The 18,609-nt window shown below is 41.6% G+C and overlaps 1 protein-coding gene across 2 annotated transcripts in view; it reads left to right on the forward strand.

Annotated features, from left to right (window-relative positions):
- The window catches only part of bmp7b (bone morphogenetic protein 7b), a 36,087-nt gene extending 23,824 nt beyond the window's left edge, over nucleotides 1-12,263 (forward strand). Inside the window, exons 2-7 of one of the 2 annotated variants that reach the window (XM_037683975.1) lie at nucleotides 1,727-1,919; nucleotides 3,475-3,623; nucleotides 7,817-8,020; nucleotides 8,902-8,978; nucleotides 11,361-11,471; nucleotides 11,588-12,263. In XM_037683975.1, coding sequence (XP_037539903.1) covers nucleotides 1,727-1,919; nucleotides 3,475-3,623; nucleotides 7,817-8,020; nucleotides 8,902-8,978; nucleotides 11,361-11,471; nucleotides 11,588-11,737 — 884 coding nt within the window. In that variant the 3' untranslated portion in view covers nucleotides 11,738-12,263. The remainder of the gene's footprint in view (nucleotides 1-1,726; nucleotides 1,920-3,474; nucleotides 3,624-7,816; nucleotides 8,021-8,901; nucleotides 8,979-11,360; nucleotides 11,472-11,587) is intronic. The other variant, XM_037683976.1, reaches the window with a different exon arrangement.
- The last annotated feature ends 6,346 nt before the right edge of the window (nucleotides 12,264-18,609 follow it).

Consider the following 18,609-nt stretch of genomic DNA (forward strand, 5'->3'; position numbering starts at 1 on the left):
ACTAGATAATGTTACAGGTTCACCATTAAATTTGTCACCATCAAATCCTTAAGCTAATTTCAGGCCTGCAGTTACTGGAATACATGCAGTTAGAGAGGACATGGAGGTAGATGTATTGAGGACAGAGGACATGAGGTAGATGAAGTGAGGACAGAGGACATGAGGTAGATGAAGTGAGGACATGAGGTAGATGAAGTGAGGACAGAGGACATGAGGTAGATGACGTGAGGACAGAGGACATGAAGTTAGATGAAATGAGGACAGAGGACATGAGGTAGATGAAGTGAGGACAGAGGACATGAGGTAGATGACGTGAGGACAGAGGACATGAAGTTAGATGAAGTGAGGACAGAGGACATGAGGTAGATGAAATGAGGACAGAGGACATGGAGGATGACTCACTGTGGTGACTCCTAAAGAGGAAACTGCTGAAAGAAGAAGAGGAAGATGCTCGAGGATAAAATAGTTTGAATGCTGCTGATTTTATCTGAATAAAATAATCTAACTCTAAAACTGAAATATCTTAAATCAAGAAGGAAAAAAAACATAAATGTTTAGAAATAATGATCAAACCTCTTATCAACCTCAGGCATGGTAGTGGGTGATCATGTACTAGACTCTCAGTTTTACAGACATTAGGCTGGAGTTTTCTATGGTAGTAGTAGCTGAGAGTCATCCTTAATATCTTCAAAGACCTTTGTGTAAAACTATTACAGCTTTTGTAGTGAACCCTGCCTGTCTGTTAACAAAATATCTTGTGAAGCATTGGACAAATTATAATGAAACTTACAGAAAGAAATCGTTGGATGTACATCTAGAACTGTTGAACTTATAAATGTGCTGCTGCAGCTAATCAACCCCACAAACACAAAAATTACTAAACACAATCACTGTTATAGATATTGAGCTAAAATTTGCTTTGGTAGTAGCTGAGAGTCAACTCCCACACATACACTAAGTGCTGACAGATTGCACAAGAACTTAGTTTAGAACGTTGGCGCGCACGATGGCAGGCGATAAGCATTTCTCCAGGAATGCTTTCAAAACTTGAAAAGATACGTGGAGTGACACTCTGTAGGTACAAGGCACTGACCCCTGGGATGTCCTGCTGTGACTCATGTAAGAAGGGTGAGGCTAGGGAGGAGGGAGGGGGGCGGGGGCTCCTGGAGGCGCAGGAGGTACTGGAAAACGTGGATGTAGCAAGAAGAACAGAGAGGAAGCGGGGATAGAAGCCCTGATTCATGAGAACCAGATGAAGAGCCGACCGGATGACTCTCTGGGGCTACGAGAGGAAGAACGAGGGAAGAAATGGGCTCATAAAGCTGTCAGAGTGGGCTTGCATCTCTTTATCGTGGCTCAGTGTGCACCAGATGCATCGAGTCCAACGCTGCTTCTATCCCTAAGCAACATGTGGAGCGTTTCTATAGACGATCAGACGCTGAGCCTGAGCCTGAGCCTGATGGGGTCAGGTTAATGCTAGGCACATGGGGTCTAGAAGCAACGATCTGAGGCAGAAACACGTATTTCTCCTCCTTCTTTGCAAACATGCAGTGTGTGTTACCGGAGGTTGGAACTTAATGCCTCACAAAAAGCTTTTAAATGTTTTATGAGCTCACACTAGAGTTGTATTCTTTTAAAAGCGGGCCGGGGATCTCTGTGCACAATAAAAATCCCTTTGAGGATCCATGATCAGTGTCTGTGTTGTGTTTGTCTTTTCTATTTGCAGTGGAGCACGATAAGGAGTTCCTCCCGGTGCGGCGGCATCACCGAGAGTTCCGATTCGATCTGTCTCGGATCCCCGAGGGCGAGGCAGTCACGGCGGCAGAGTTTCGCATTTATAAAGACTTCATCCACGAGCGTTACGATAACGAGACGTTCCGCATCAGCATCTACCAGGTGTTGAAGGAGCACTCTGACAGGTTAGCTTCCATGTGTCGCCCCATAGAAACAAGCTTCGTGTTGCTCTGACCCTGTGCTAATGTGTCTGTTAGCAAAATATGCAATGAAGCATTGGGTGGATTTGAATGAAACCTTGAGAAATCTTCATTGGATGTACGTCTACAACTGTAACTTTTGGAGTCAACCAAATTTAAGATGTCTATTGTGGGGAGTATGTTCCAACAAGCTTCTGGGTGGGGCCCTGTTGGCTTTTGGGAAATGTAGTCCTTATGAGTCCTTATACAGCGTAGGCTTATTGAGAGAAAACTACAAAATGGCAACGTCTGTCCAAAGTATTTTATTTTTTCATTAACTTTTTACTGTCCCGTCACGTGAGTAATATTAAAGTTGACAATCACGTGTCCCTTACAATTTTTGTTCTCGTGTTCAATCTTACTTTGAAAAACCGGGATAGAGCGAGTCCGCGAAAGTCGAACCTCAACATAGCGAGGGACTACCGTACCACAGCTGACTGATATTAGCCAACATAAAACTGGCTTTAACTCAGACAGTTTAACAGTTTGACGTAAATTGACTGTTTTAACCCAAGCTCTTAAAATCACTGCACAGATCATTTTATTTTGAAGGTTTTAACTGGATGAACTGAAGTCTAACTCTGTGCAGCGTTCAGTCGGGCTGGTCTGAGTCAGATTATGTCAAACTAAAGCAACTTGGTAAAGAAACCTCGTGATGTGAGACCCAGAAGTTAGAAAGAGTTTAAATATTTCCGTTGGACCAGCCAGAGACTAAACTGTTCAAGCTTTCTCCAGTTTTAAAACTTTAGTTACACCTAAATCAAAAGCAAGGATGATATGTTAGGGTTATTTCATTTAAAATGCAAATTTTGTAAGGAGGAGAAGACTTAGACACGTGTTTTTTAAGCAGTCTATCTGGGCCAGAAGGTGTTTTACTCAGAGAGAGGCCGTGTCCTCTAAAGGTTCCCGTTGTCTGCAGGGAACAACACGGTCATTTATTCCTCTGCCAGAAACAGGTCGGGGAACATGAATGGACCAGGGCTCGGTGACACACTATCTGCTCAGTCAGAAAATAGGTCGTGAGGAATGAATGGCCTCATGGATGAACAAGGGATTTTAGTCTCAATTGAGGAAAGATTAGAAAACGCAAAGTTCAGTGTTGGACAATAACTCTCACTTGGTTATGCACTGATTCCCTCGCTACTTTTCACACAGTTTCTTTTCTTTTTTTTTTTGCACAGCTGTGTGTTTTCTCTCGTTTGTTTCTCCCTCTCTCCTCTTGGCTTTTTGGTTGAGCCACAGAATTCCAGTCAGTGATGGATGGTGTGCAGCATCTGAAAGAACCGCTCGTTTATAAAGCTATTATTGTCAATTAAGAAAATGAAGTGTTCCCTTGGGCCTCGCCATCTGGAGCCCTCCCTCCCATCCATCTATCTCTTTGTTTCACTTCCCCGCACCACCTCCGTCTCGCTCCAATCTGCAGCGTTTTGCTTCAGTCTTCATCATTTATACAGTTTATGTAATGTTTGTGTCTGAGTTTGTGTCTTCTGTGTCCCTGCAGGGAGTCGGACCTCTTTCTGCTGGACTCCAGAGTTATCTGGGCGGCAGAGGAAGGGTGGTTGGTGTTCGATGTGACCGCCACCAGTAATCACTGGGTCCTGAACCCGGGCAGAAACCTGGGCCTGCAGCTGGCCCTGGAGAGCACGAACGGTAAGATTCCCTCCTGAAAGTCAGAGCGGAGATGTGCTGTGTGCGATGGGATTTTTACAGAGACAACCGGGATACAAACAAAAACAAACAAACAAACAAGTCTTGACTGTGAAGGGAACAAAAAATAAGCGGATGGCAAAAACACAAGTGCACAAAGTAATTAATTAGGGGGCACTGAGGTTCAAAACACAACCAGTAAAAAGAAAAAATACAATAAAACTTTCAAAAACATGAGCGTATTTTAATAATATAAATAATTTAATATGATGAATCATTATATTATAAAACAAACAATTCTGAATTTACACCAAAAACCCAAAACACTTTTCAGAAAATTAAACAAATTAATTTCTTATTTGTTATTTTCCTTTGGTTTGTTTATTTACCAGTTGCCATGTTATTTGTTGTGTTTTCCTAAATATTATTTTGTTTGTTTGAACCTTTTCAAAACAAATACAGCTTTGAAGATGTAGGATGTTTGCTTATTTCTCATGTATTTTATTATTTTCAATTACTTTTTTGTCTTCCCTTATGATTTATTATTATTATTGTTATTATTATTACTATTATTATTATTGGATATTCATGAAATATAGTGTTTTTGTTGTTTGCTTAGTTTTTTTTTTTTTGGTACTTTTTGAGGTTTTGTATTTTTAGCTGTTATTCTGTTTACTGAAGTATTTGAATGTGTTGTTTTTTTTTAGAGCATTTTCTTTGTTTGAACACAAACTTTTGCGTTCTTATTTTTAAAAAATCATATCTGTGAGGTTCTAGTTTTTATGTTTTCTTTCATTGTTTTTTTTCTGTATCCTTGATTATAAATCTTTTTTTTTTTTTTTTTACTTTTTGTGATCTTTCCAACTAACTTCTTTTTTTGTGTGTATTTTACTATGTAATTATGTTTTCTAAAACTGTAGGTATAGTTTATTTTTTTATCTCATGTTGTTATCTTTTGTGTTTATATTTTAATAGGATCTTTGCAGCTCAATTATTCATTTTTATTTAAAAAATGCCCACATCACATCAGAAATTTTTAGTTTTGTTTCCAGCCAGTGCAGTTTGTAAAATATATTTTAGTTTAGTTTTCAAAAGTAGTTCTCCTTTATGGCATCATTTCAGTCCACAGCTATTAATACTTTCCTTAATTTTCATAACTTATGTGAAGGTATGTCCTCTGAAAGCCCACATTCATTGCTTAATTGTGACTCATAAACAGCTAAAATAACAAAAATGGTGTCAGCATATCTTCTTCTTCATCTTCATCTTCTAGTAATTATCTGTAGTCAGGTTGTGGAGGCAACAGGTCCAGGAGAGAAACGCAGACATCCCTCTCCCCAGTGACACTTTCTTCCTCGCCCTGTGGGACCCTGAGGCGTTCCCAGACCAGAGAAAATACATCATCTCTCCAGCGTTTTCTGGGTCTTCCCGGGACCTCCTACCTGTGGGACGCCCTCTAAAGGGAGACGTCCAGGAGGCATCCTGACCAGATGCCTGAACCACCTTCAGCTCTACACCGTGCTACCCCTGGAAGACAGAGCTCCTCACCATGACTCTGAGCCCGGCCACCCCAGGAAGTCCGATATGTTTAGCCTAAACTTTCAGTCTAATTTGGTTAGGCTCATTACCAGTTACCACAGTTCACCATAAAATGTGCTCAGAATAAACTTTTCCCAAAATTCCAGCTGGATTCAATTCCAGACAAACCTGAGCGATTGCAGCAAAACAAACGTGGGTTGACATTAAAACACAACATGCACAAGTCTGCAGCTCGGCTGGAAAAACCAACTGAGGCAGATGGTTTGTCTTTTTTCATGTACGCTGAAAATATAAATCCAAGCTCGCTCCTCATCCGTCACTCACCACCACCACCATCATCCGTCATACCCCCAGCATCATCAGCACGCGTGCGATAAATGGACTTTGCTATCTGTAAAAAGAGCATCTCATCTGGAGACGCAAACATTTTGTCAGTATCAACAAACTCAGGGAGTACAAGCGTGCGCGGAGAATAGCGTCTGTCACGGGATGGCAGGACGTTACATGTTAGGTGAGGGAAGGAGACGCTATTGCTTTCAGCCTGTGTGAAGTCTGTGCTGTCTTCGTCAGCACGTGATTGTAGGTTCTGAAGCTTTATGGGGAGCATGTAGGGACAAGCATGGGGGAAATCCCATAGTCGGCTGGGACAGCGGAGAAGGTAGAGCAAGGATGAGGGTGGGAAAGAAAGGACTTTATAAAAGAAGCACTGCTTTTAAATAAATCCACTGAAAAACAAGTTCAGCACTCAGTCAAGAGGTAGAAGTAAAATAAAAAGATGTATTGAAGGATTAAGTGAATGTCTCACAGTGATTATATCTCAAATAAATGATGACAGACCACGCACACCGTTGGTCTCAGAAGCAGAAGGACATTTGGACACAGGATGTTACTAGCAGTGGAGATTTTAGCCTCTTATTGGGGGTGCTCAAGCACCCCAGAACTCTTAAAAAATAAATAAACCATCATTAGGATTTTGTAAGGAAACAGTTCTCCAACCTTAGATTCACCAAAATATTGAATAAATTTGATATAAACATGGAATAAATGATGAAACTATTAAAGGAGCCAGTAAAATCTATGATTTTTTTTGCATGAGTCAGATCCTCGACACCACCTGTCAATCAGTCCAATAGGCTCGTCAGCAAATGACCAATCGGCGATCTCAATTTGTCCTGAAGGTAAACACCCCTTACCTGCAGCAAGGGGGATGCATGAGAGAAGCGGAGCGCTACGTCTATAGCATCTTAGCTAATGCGTCTGTATTGTGCGCTGCAATAAAGTTGTTGGCAGTTGTCAACCGGGGGTGGAGGGGAGGGGTATTAGGATGCATGAGAGAAGTGGAGCGTGCTCTATTCACACAAGGAGAGCTGTTGGTCAGGCTACTTCTTGTTGCACTCTGAAATAGTTATTGAATCAAGTGTTTACTTGTGTAGGTAAACATAGATGTTTAACAACCTGTTAAAATGCACCAGAATGAAGGAAATTACATCTATTTTCTTTAAAAAATTTCTGGGAGAAGACCCCAGACCCCCCCCCCCCCACCAATGTGTCCCCTCCACATTACAAATGCTTCTGATGTCAGTAGCCACCGTGTTGTTCAAGTCAAGAGTCTTTGTCAACAATGGAGGCTGAGCACCCCTAAAAGGCATATTCTAGAATCGCCCCTGGTTACTAGTGTAGTGCTGTGCTGTCAGGGTCCCTTGAATCATTACCAGAACACACCGTGGTACCAGGAGTGGCACCATGTTGTCTCTTCACAACACTGGTAGAACTGGTTCTTGGCTTGTATGAGCACACAAGGGTCATCTGTGGTAATGCAGAAACAAGATTCAGTGGTGATTGTGACACACCACCACTTGTCATTGCAAGCACAAGTTGTGGTGCCATTCCAAAAGCAGCAGTTTTTACTCTGGTGTTAATGGCAGCCTGTGACAGTGAACCTATAGTCAGTATCATGACATGGTGCTGAACAACATGTGGTAATGTAAAGAGTCCAATACCTGTGTTTGGATGGCAGGCGCATGTGTCACATGGCTCTGTAATGCTTGATGCACAATACGACAATATTTCTTTGTTGTGAGCTGTCTTGGGCAACCAGAACCTTCGCCTAAATAGCCCTCATGTACCTACTGGTTCCAACATCATCCACTGTGTTACACAATATGGCCACACAGCCTCATAGAAACCCACAAAAGCTGGGGTAGTGTTGTTTAATGCCTCTATGAGGCCTCCTTTATGTTTCTTGTATGCTCCAGCAACTGCCTGATAACACCACCCCTCCACTCATAATGCCACCAGCAGGCCCTCTTGTGCCCATTCTACACATTTCATTTCCTTATCAGTCAAGTAGTTTATATACCTATTGATGGTTTGCATTTTGTATAAAATTACAACCTAATCGGACCATTTCAATCATTTCTTCTGGGTGTCTAATGTTTTTGTTTTATTGTCAGTGAGTGAAGGAAGTGGCAACATGGAAACACATAAGTGGTTTTAGTGAGAAAGGGATCACACATACAAAAATCTCAATGTAGGCATGCCAAACACACATATTTATTTGGTTTTAAACAAGCACCAGCTCTGTGGGCACAAAGCCATTATTTCTGTGCTGACACCTGCTCTGTTTTCTTTCTTTCCTTCACCCACTTCCCCTGCAGGAGAGAGTATCAATCCTCGAGTGGCAGGGCTGATTGGTCGCAATGGACCTCAGAATAAACAGCCCTTCATGGTGGCCTTTTTCAAAGCAACAGAGGTGCACCTGCGAAGCATCCGCTCAGCATCAGGAGGGGGCAAACAGCGTAACCCCAACCGATCCAAGGCGGCAAAGAACCAAGAGGCGCTCAGAGTGGCTAACATCGCAGGTACAGGAAGTGGGAGCAGCTTTCTGCAGACTTGCAGAGTGGACAATTTATTCACATTTAAATTACAAAAGCATCAGTACATGTGCTCTGTGCACACAGTTAAACAAATAAAACGCCAGAGGTTGTGCATTTCCTTGGCGGGGAAGCCTTTGATGCGTATTGACAGCCTCTGTTTTGTCCTGTGTTTATGCGGAGCGCTGAAACATTAGCCTGCACAGCTTCAAATGGCCCTCTGCTGTCTTTTGTTTATTTTCTCAAGCATTACTGAGCAGTCGGGGCCAAGTTCCCTGCATGGAGGTAAGGCACCACAGGCTTTTATGGCAGAACACATCTGTGGTGCGCTGTGGGGCAACCAGGCTCTGGACACATGGGCCAAATGGGTCTGTTTGGATTTTTGGATACCAGTGGTCTATAGCTCCATGATGAGAACCAGTTGCTCCTAATCATTTCCCATGTGAACCCCCTTTCAAGCACTAATGCACCACAGAGCCCCGTTGGTCACCAGAAGGAGAGAAAGATACAGATGGATGGAAAACAGACTTTTCTTTTTTCTCTTGGTTAGAAGAAAACTGAGAGCTGAAATGAGAGAAGAAAGGAGGAAAAAATGAAATGAATCGGGCCGGGCTACATTGTTTCAGTGGAAACAGCGAGAGCTCCCTGAACGCACGGTGGCCCATTCATTTGAACGACTTCCTAAAAATGAGCTTGTATCTGGAGCTGATGTCCTTCTTAAACATCACTATCTTAAAGGATGATACCTGCTGCGCTCAGCTCTATTCTTTATTGCACTTCCCCATTTAGGCTTCGACTGCACAGAATAATTACTCTTGTTACCCAACAGGAACATGAAATATAATTTTGCTGCTCTTTCTCTTTTTCAGAAAACAGCAGCACTGACCAGAAGCAGGCGTGCAAGAAACATGAGCTTTTCGTCAGTTTCCGAGACTTGGGATGGCAGGTACAGAAACCAGTCCTCAACAGAACTGCTTGACCCAACAAAATAACAAACACTTTCAATAATTTTGCCAGTAACAATATTGTCAGAGTAAAATGTCATGTTTTGTTTTAAGTGACCTTAAAATATTCACCTGTGAGATAAGAATCATACATTTGGAAGACTGGGTAGTAACTTTTATCCAGGTTCAAGCGTTTGACCTTCCTGACAACCCAGAACATTCGTCACAGAGCTTCACAGCGTGACATGACAGGCAAAACTAGCGTTGTATGACACATATATGAACACACAGTATCTTACCTGGATTAGGCAGTACTCAGCTCAATCCCAGTTCAGAGAGTCAAGGACGTTAGTGCCGTCACCTCTAAGAACAAAGGTTTCTGGTTTGAATCTCTGTCCACAACGACCTGTCTAATGTGGTGGTCATGTGACCAAGAAATTAAAAAGAAAAAAAAAGCTGGCTCCCTTATGGGAAACTTACTTTTTCTTCCTAATAAAGGGCATGTTTTACATGAACACCTCAACATGAAACAGATCAGCAGCAACATGAAACAGATCAGCAGCAACATGAAACAGATCAGCAGCAACATGATGTGATTTTTTTCACAGTGATTATTCTGGTTAGAGATTTTTGAGTCTAACAGCGTCAGGGTAGAAGCTGTTCCTCAGTCTAGTGGTTCTACACTTAATGCTCCTCAACCTCCTTCCTGAGGGGAGCGGTGCAAAAAGTGTGTGTGCTGGGTGAGTGGGGTCCTTCATGATGCAGGTGGCCCTCTTCCTGCATCTGGAGGTGTAGATGTCTGTGATGGTTGGGAGGCTGACTCCAACAGTCTTCTGTGCAGCCTTCACCACTCTCTGCAAAGCTTTTCTTTCTGCAGCTGTGCAGCCTCCATGCCACACGTTGATGCTGGAGCACAGGATGCTCTTCACTGCACACCTGTAGAAGGAGGTGAGGACTGAGCTTCCCAGACCTATATGGCATGTGCAATAAAATCAGGATCAAACCAGCACATTAATACACAAAGAGGGCTGCAGGGGTACATTCTGTATAGGAGGAGAAACAAGAACAAAAATGACTGTGCAGACACTCATATCTAACTAGGTTTCAGTCCTTATCATTCAATTTATATCAAACATGAGGTAAAACTATTTTATTAAAGTGTAAAGGTTAGTAATTGTCATTTTTAAACAGTATTTGTATTATAAATATACAAGTGTGCACTAGAGCTGTCATTTCTAACCTGGGCCCAAAGCCCGACCCGAATTTGGGCCGGGCCATAATAATGTGCTGGATGGGTGTCAAGCTTTTGATTGCATCAGCCGACACGTGCGGCTGGCAATCCAATTATATGGCAACATGGCTTGCCATACTTTCCAATATATGACAACATGGCTTGCCATACTACACCAGCCGCACGCGGCCATTTGACCGTGTGCTGACTGGGCTTGAAAGAGGTAGAAAAAGTTCAGTTAAGCTTCAGATGGGACTATACTGCCAGGCAGCGATCCATCAAAACCCAAATAGACGATCATTCAGCCGCTGCACTCAATGGACGCACATGGCCGACGACCCAAACAGGTGAGATCCCAATGCAGACATGTCAGAGCAGGGTCCGTGTCTGAATAATGCAGAATGCAGGCAAAAATAGGGATTTAATGCTCTTTGATGACAATGAAAGGACAAACGCCCCCTCAGCTCTGATCTTCTGCCCCTTTTATTCAGCTGCGCGTCCGCCGACCGTTAATGACTATATAACTGTCAAAGGGTGGGGGGGGGGGGGGGGGGTTCGGGGTCAGATCTGTAATTACTGTTAATTCTTCGGGTCGGGTGAGGTTCGGAAATGATGGCTACGGGCTGGGGCCGGGTCAGGTCGGATTTTTTGGGCCTGAATGCGACTCTAGTGTGTACCTTCAATATAAATGTTATATCAACACAGGAAGCTGGAAGGTGAAGCCATAAAGGGTGAGTGCCCCCTAGTGGCTGACTGCAAAACAATTTTAAAATAACAACAGACAAAGAGCTTTTTGGGAGCGGAAAGCGCTGGTTCTTGTTGGTTTCTGAGCTAAATGATCCAGGGTACAGAATAGAACCGTGATCCCCATCACGTCGGTGGTGTTTTCTCCAGTTTCCTTTCACAATCTAAAAACATACATATTAAAGTAATCTGTGAGTGTAATTTTGTTCTATGTGTGAGTGTGCACATGGGGTGTTTCTTGTGGGTCTCTGTGTTGACCCTGTGATGGTCTGGTGACCCTGTTCAGAGTGTACCCCACCTCCTGCCCTCTGGCCCTGAACAGGATCAGAAATTGAGTGAGACAGTAATCAAAGGTCAAACTCCACAGTGTCACATCTTGAACTTCGTTCTCTCCCATATTTGCTTTCAGGACTGGATCATTGCTCCAGAAGGATATGCAGCATATTACTGCGAGGGAGAGTGCGCCTTCCCACTGAACTCCTACATGAACGCTACGAACCACGCCATCGTGCAAACTCTTGTGAGTGACCATGAACAAACTGGACATTTTCTGCAGCATTCACAGAACCTCACAGAACATTTAACATTTCTGTGTCCTACTTATTTCTCAGCAGTCTTTCTCCTTTTTCTCTCCAGGTTCATTTCGTTAATCCAGACTTAGTTCCTAAACCTTGTTGTGCCCCCACGCAGCTCAACGCCATCTCTGTGCTCTACTTTGATGACAGCTCCAACGTGATCCTCAAGAAGTACCGCAACATGGTGGTCAGAGCTTGTGGCTGCCACTAGACTGTCAGCGTTTTCATACGGACTCATTCTGTACAGACGCACACGCTGAGAGAGACGGCCGTCGTTTAGGAAGCTGCAAATGGAAAACAGAGACTTTGGTAATTTTATGTCAACGTGTTGTTGTGAGGCCGAACTTGACTTTCAGACAGTCTGACAGAACAGCTCAACCCAATTCATTCAACTTAAAATAAACAGGTTGTCCCTGCTGGCCATTGTTAACAACAATCTTTTCATGATATATATACTTTGTATATATTTTTTTACGTCTACGCCTCCCCCCAAAAAAAAACAAACAAAAAAAAAACAAGAAGGAAACCGCTACAGAAAATATTTAATGTTTAAGAGCACACAAATGTGACACCAAACTCTTTATTTTAACAGATGAACATTCTGGCTTTGTAAAAACATGCATAAACAATATTTATTTCCCGTCAGGCTCCATTTGTACTGATAAACAATGAAATGTGTATTAAATTTCAGTTTACACCTGCATATTTAACGTATTTGATCTTTTCCTGGATACGCAGCACCATCTCGTGAGTACACTTGTTCCTCCAGGTCCTCATCTTCAAATTGTTTGGTAAAGTGATAGCTAGGCCTGTTGCTATAAATCAATAAATCAATTAATCGGATGATGAATGAAAATTATCAACCTTATTTTCATTTATCGGCTTCATCGTTTCTTCGTGTCTCTCTCTTTCTACTGAAGACACTGGATGATCAAAGGCTCAACTCCGGTGCTCTTCACTGACCCCTCCCTTTCTCTTTTCTTTTGAAACTCTGTTTTAACGATCCAAAATTGCATTTTTGGATCGTTAAAAGCAGCTAAGCTGAGAAGCTAAGCTACGAGCTAAGCTAACAGGCCGACCTCAGAAATAAACCTCCGTCTTGTTGAAGCTCCAAAATTCATGGTTGAAACCCGTGCCCTCATGTAAAAAGTTTCTTTTCTCTGCAAAAAGAAGCTGAGAACTTGTTTACTGATTTTTTAGATTTTTTATTAAAATATTTGTATGAAAAATGCTATGCTAAATAGCTCAAATCACCGAGCGTTGGCCATGTCACGTCAAGAGCCCTCCCTCCCATTTTTCTTAAAGACATGCTGCTTAACTATCCATCCTTTGGTTCAAACAGTCTTATACTGCCACCAGGTGGTCAGAAAAAGTACTACACACCAAACAAATCGAAATTTCTTCTAAAAGTTGACAATTAATTATTGTTCAATTTCAAACAATATTATCGTTTATCGCAATAAATTCGGAGACAATTAATCGCCCAGCAAAATTTGTCATCGTGACAGGCCTAGTGATAGCTCAGCTCTTTTGCGGAAAGGGTGTGACCAAAAAATGTCTTACCTGTTGTAACTATCTTTGCACAAACTCAGTTTAGAGAAACAGAGTTTAGGTTCGACCAAAGTGAGGAGAGGAGTCTAAACTAATGTGTACTGCTGCTGTCTTAAAATGACTCAAACACTTATAATTAATGAGAGTGCTGCTTTTAAACCCTTATATTGTGATACATTTTAAATTACATAGTAATTTACATTGGGTGACCCCCGCCTCTTGCACAGTTACAGCTGGACATTAAAACCAGTAGCCTGTGACCCAGAAAGGAACAAGTGGGTGAAGAAAATGAATGAAACAGTAGTCCCTCAGTTATTGCGGGGGTTATGTTCCACACACCCCCGCAAAAGGTGAAAAACCGCTAAGTAGGAACGCTTCATTTATTTTAGTACTTATACATTTTAAGAATTTATAAACCCTTCCCACACTCTTGCAATGCTCTAAACTCTTAAACCTACATCATTTTAACAACATATACTGTATATATATATATAAATATAAATGCATATATATATATATATATATATATATATATAAGTACAGTACAGTACTGCATAATTTTATATGGGGACTCACCAGCCTTGGTCCAATTCCCGGTCGGTTCTGTACGCCTCTCTGCATCCGCTGAGCGCTGAAGTCACTATGAATTAGGACCGAACTTTTTAGTCAGGTTTGGATCGGATCAAAATTTTCCCTCCATTTTAGGAGAAAGTAGCGTCCGGAAGCACTGTTGGCTTCTAGGTAGTGTAGTTCTTTCTGATTGGCGTTACAGTATTGAAAGAAAACTACAAAATGGCAGCGCCTGTCCGAAGTATTTTTTTCCGTTACATTTTTATCTCATACCGTCCCAGTCACGTAATGTTAAAGATGACAGATGACCGCAAAGTAGCGAGGGACTACTGTATTTACACAGAACTCTATGGTTATTTTCAAGCATAGATAGCGACAGTAGCAGCCAGCTGTAGCACTTCATATGCAACCTGGGGGCTCTTCTAACAGGAATATCATATTTATGTCAGAATAACCACGCCATGGAAAGCAGACAATGGTGTAAAAGTTTAGAAAATTGTATTTGCATCAACCATCGTTCAATGTTAAGATTAGAGTTGTTTTGTTAACTCGTCACTTGAGTGGGAGAACAATCTGTGTTTCTCCAAACTGAGCTCGTTCAGAGCTCGCTCCAACAAGCAAGATAATGATCGGTCACCAACTTTCCACCCAACTTAACATCTGAACTACCGTATTGCTAGAAAACAAACACCGTGCAGATCTATGAGTGCAGGTATTTGTTAAAGAAATAGAGTACTGGTAGAAAATTATTTTGTTTTTCTACTTAAATTACATTTATTTGAATTTGACTAAGCCATTTCAGGAATGTTCTTACCGAGCCAGAACGTTCTTTTTCAAAATAAACGCGACTTTTGTTGATTATTCTGCATGAAGCAGCTGAGTGAACATACAAGTGTACTTGTCAGTTCATCTTTTAGACTTTTCACCCCATGCACACACTCGTTTGTGCTTTCTACTGTGTGTACACGATATTTAAAACATGAACTGTATACTCATCCATTCAGTCCACAATCTTTTATTTCGACGGTTGTCATCATTATTGTAGTGCATTATGTTTGAGATGTGAGGCTGAAAGAGGAGAAGGTTAAAAAAAAAAAAAAACAGACCTTTATTCTTTCAATGTGTAAAACTGTAAATATGTTTTTTAATTCAAAAAAGCAAGTGTATTTATTTTCTGGGATGTCACTTGGATTTGTGTATTTTATTTCGCTGTATGAAACGCGGCCCGATTTGTTTCTAGTTCATGAACGCCACAAGGACATGATGACATCATGCACGGGGAACATTTTGTAGAACAACAAACAGCTGCTTGTTCTGGTGTGCTCAAACATTGTTCAGGTTTCTACACTTCTCTGCTGTAACGCAATCTCTGCCGTATTTTAAAAGAAGGTCTATTTATTGAGAGGAGGCGAAGCTGTTCCACTTTCTCCACTTTTGTTTTACTGCTGAACTGTTACGACAATAAACTAGGAGGAAAAACGAGAAGGAGGATCTGCGCTGACTGAGAACTTTGATTTAATCTAAATGGGAAGCAGAAGTTTTGGTGTCTGCTTGGAGAAAGACACATGGTGGTGATGCAACTCCTGACACGTTCTTGTACAAATATTTGCCTGGATTGAAGCTTCATCCCTCACTGGCTGACCTGAGGTCTGTCACAGTCGTTTCCATAATGTGAACTGAAACGTCCCTGTCTCTATCTGTGGTTCATCTCTTTGAAGTGGCTGTGGGTTCTTCTCTATCTTTAAATGACTACACAGGCAGCTTATTGTACAGCGCAATGAGGTGATGTGCGAGGAAACGTGCTCTTGAACGCAAACAGCCTGCCCTGCGTTCGACGGTGACGACACGTAGCGCTCTTTGTTCAAAGGAGACTCAGGAAAAGAATGCAGGAGGCCCGAGCGTGCAGTAAAAACATTTATAATCAAATTGCTCGTGCCACAAACCATACACGACGCAGCAGCTTCTTCTAGCTAACAGCTAATTTATTTGCCCTGAAATGTTCAGGAGTGAAGTTTTGGGGCTGGTTGTTTTTTAACCTACAGAAGGCCTCATGGGGAAAAATCAGCCATGTTTTTATTTTTTGTCTGCGTCTTTATTTTATTTTTATTTTTTTGGGTGCTGTCAGTAAACACAATCATTCCCAACAAAACCTAAAAGTCCTTTTATTTTGTCAGAATTTTTTCCAACACTCCTGTAATCTCAAAGTGACATTACTCCCCTCTAGCGTTCATGAGAGGTAAAACCACCATATACAACTCCATTATAAATGCATATTAAAAAAAAATTCCATATTTATCTTATAAAATGAGATTTTCCTTTAAGTATGTTTTATACTTCTACCTCTACATATTTTTATGTTAGCGCCATTAGAGCACTCGTCCTCTAATGCAAGAGTTGGGGGTTTGACTCCACCAGCAGTCACATGCCGAAGTGTCCCTGGGTAAGACACTGAACCCCTCATAGCCTCCGATGTGTGTCCCATTGGTGTATGAATATGATCTAATGCACTGATTAGTTTTTGTAGAATGGTTTGTTCTATTAGTCTTTGTATAGATCTAGTAGAGTGCTGTATGAATGGGTGAATGAGGCACAGATTGTGTTGTAAAGCACTTTGAGTGTCTTGATAAGATAGAAAGGCGCTATATAAGTACAGTCCATTTACCATTGATGATGTTTTGCTTTTTACGTTTGAGAGCCTCTGTAAAAAATTTCCAAAACAAATCTCCTGATGCATGCTCAATAATCCAGGTAGAAAAATCTAAAAAAGTTAAATCTGGTCCTCTGGACATTCAAGAAAAAAAAAAAAAAAAAGCAAATCAACAAAAAATATAGAAACGTTTCGTCTCTCATCCGAGAGACTTCCTCAGTCTGAGGAGCTGTATTCAGCACTCTACACTCATCTCCAGGCCAGCGGTCACTCTTTCAGGGATGAAGATGTTCACATCCTGGACAGAGAGGAACGATGGTTTGAGAGAGGAGTAAAGGAGGCCATCTTTGTGAAAATAAATCGTCCATCATTAAACAGGGGTGGAGGCCTCCGGGTTCAACTTTCCCCCTCTTACAATGCTGTGATTGCTAGTATCACTCAGCCCTCTGTGAACAGTAAACAGCCATCAGTGTGCTAATGATCCATTGTTATGCTGATGGTCCTTCTTGAGCATGTGATCAGCTGGTTTTGGTTGTCAGCAGCAAAACTGGTTGATCCACTCTGAGAAGGTGCTATTTAAGAGACTGAGCTGAAAACAGCACCTCAGACTGAGGAAGTCTCTCGGATGAGAGACGAAACGTTTCTAGATTTTTTGTTGATTTGCTGTTTTTTTTTTGTTTTTTTTTCATGTCCAGAGGACCCGATTTAACTTTTTTAGATTTCCAAAACAAACTTCGAATTACTCTTTCCCGAATGGACTTTGCTGACATCGTTGCCATACTGCGATGATATGACCTCTCGTCTCAGCCAACAAAATCATTTTAGTTTGGAGCTGAGTTTGCAAAGAGCAAAGACACACTTTCAAATTGCACGAGTAAACATTTAGTACAAAAACACAGATCCATACGCATGCACGCTGAAGAATCGGACACTCAAGAACAAGAACGCCTGACTCTTGTTGGCTTGACAGAAGTCAGGGTGTCAGTAGTTGATGCACCGGGCTGCAGCAGGTGGTAACGTATCTGGTCCAGAAGCAAAAAAATGACAGAAACTAGTGTTTTGCAAAACTAGAGTTTAGAAGAATAAAGGAAACATGATTAAATAAATAAAAACTCCATGTTGGGCCACTGAGTCATTTCCAGCTACTGGATCAGGAGGGTCCGGTGGGTTGGATGGTCTTCACAAAACTCTACAAGTTCTTGTTTCTCTAAACCACAGCTGTTCAAAAGGCTTTGTTAGTAAAATAGTCATTGTTCATAAACTTTCTACAGAACTGCATTTCACTTCTTTCCTTAAAGTTGCTCATTTAGTCATTACTGAACCTCTTCAACTTTGTGTTGAGAACTGTAAAAATAAGGAGGATGGCAAACACTTCAAGTCCTACTGCTCTCTGGCATGGAGAAGTTTAGAAATGGTTGAAACTGTAGAGGCGAATGGTCGGTGACACTAAGCCGCAGGTCCTTTATCTGAAAATCAGGAATTAAACGTCTGGATTTAGCAAATATTTTGAAATGTCATATCTGTGACATTCACAATAAAGAAATTACTGAAGAGGATATTTAACATAGTCCTAGGGGTTAGGATTCAGGAATCCTTCATGGACTCAAGCTAGAGTATAATTTACAAAAAACTATTAAACTATTACCTACAGACAGGATGTAAGAGGGGAAAGTGGTTGTAAACTGACAAACATGTCACAGAGAGAGAGACACTAGATGACTGCAAAGACACTGTAGCTTCAAAGTATATATTTTTAATCCTTACTGTATATATATATATATATATATATATATATATATATATACATATATACAATAAGAACCCTGAAGAAGGGGTCACCACAGTGAACTAACTTGCATGAAGACTTGGTGATTGTTTTTATGCAGGATGCTCTTCCTGATGTAACCACAGACCACCGAGCTACCACGGCCCTCTGTGTGGAGCAGAGCTGCTCTCTAGGGCGCCTGGGGGAGCAGATGGTGGGGGTCAAGGGGCTTGTTCAAGGGCCCAGCGAGGGGCCAATGAGGGAGTCAGGTGTAGATGTTTCACCTTTACCACCCATATTTTCATGTTGTCAGTCCAGGGAGTTGAACAGGCGACCTTAAGATGGACAGGTGGGGACAGGGTTAACTTTAGGGCAGGGGTCTGCAATCTGCGGCTCTTTGGTCCTTCTGCAGCGGCTCTTTCAAGCTTTGTCCTAAACTGATAGAAAACTGAATTATACTATAAGAACTAAAAGGGCTAGTTGTAGCAGTTTTCCTGTAATTTATTTTGCAAATATGTGAATACTAAAAACATTACAAGGAGCGAAACAC

The sequence above is a fragment of the Nematolebias whitei genome, chromosome 11, assembly GCF_014905685.2.
Source record: "Nematolebias whitei isolate Nwh7 chromosome 11, NemWhi1, whole genome shotgun sequence".
Classification (NCBI taxonomy): Eukaryota; Metazoa; Chordata; class Actinopteri; order Cyprinodontiformes; family Rivulidae; genus Nematolebias; species Nematolebias whitei.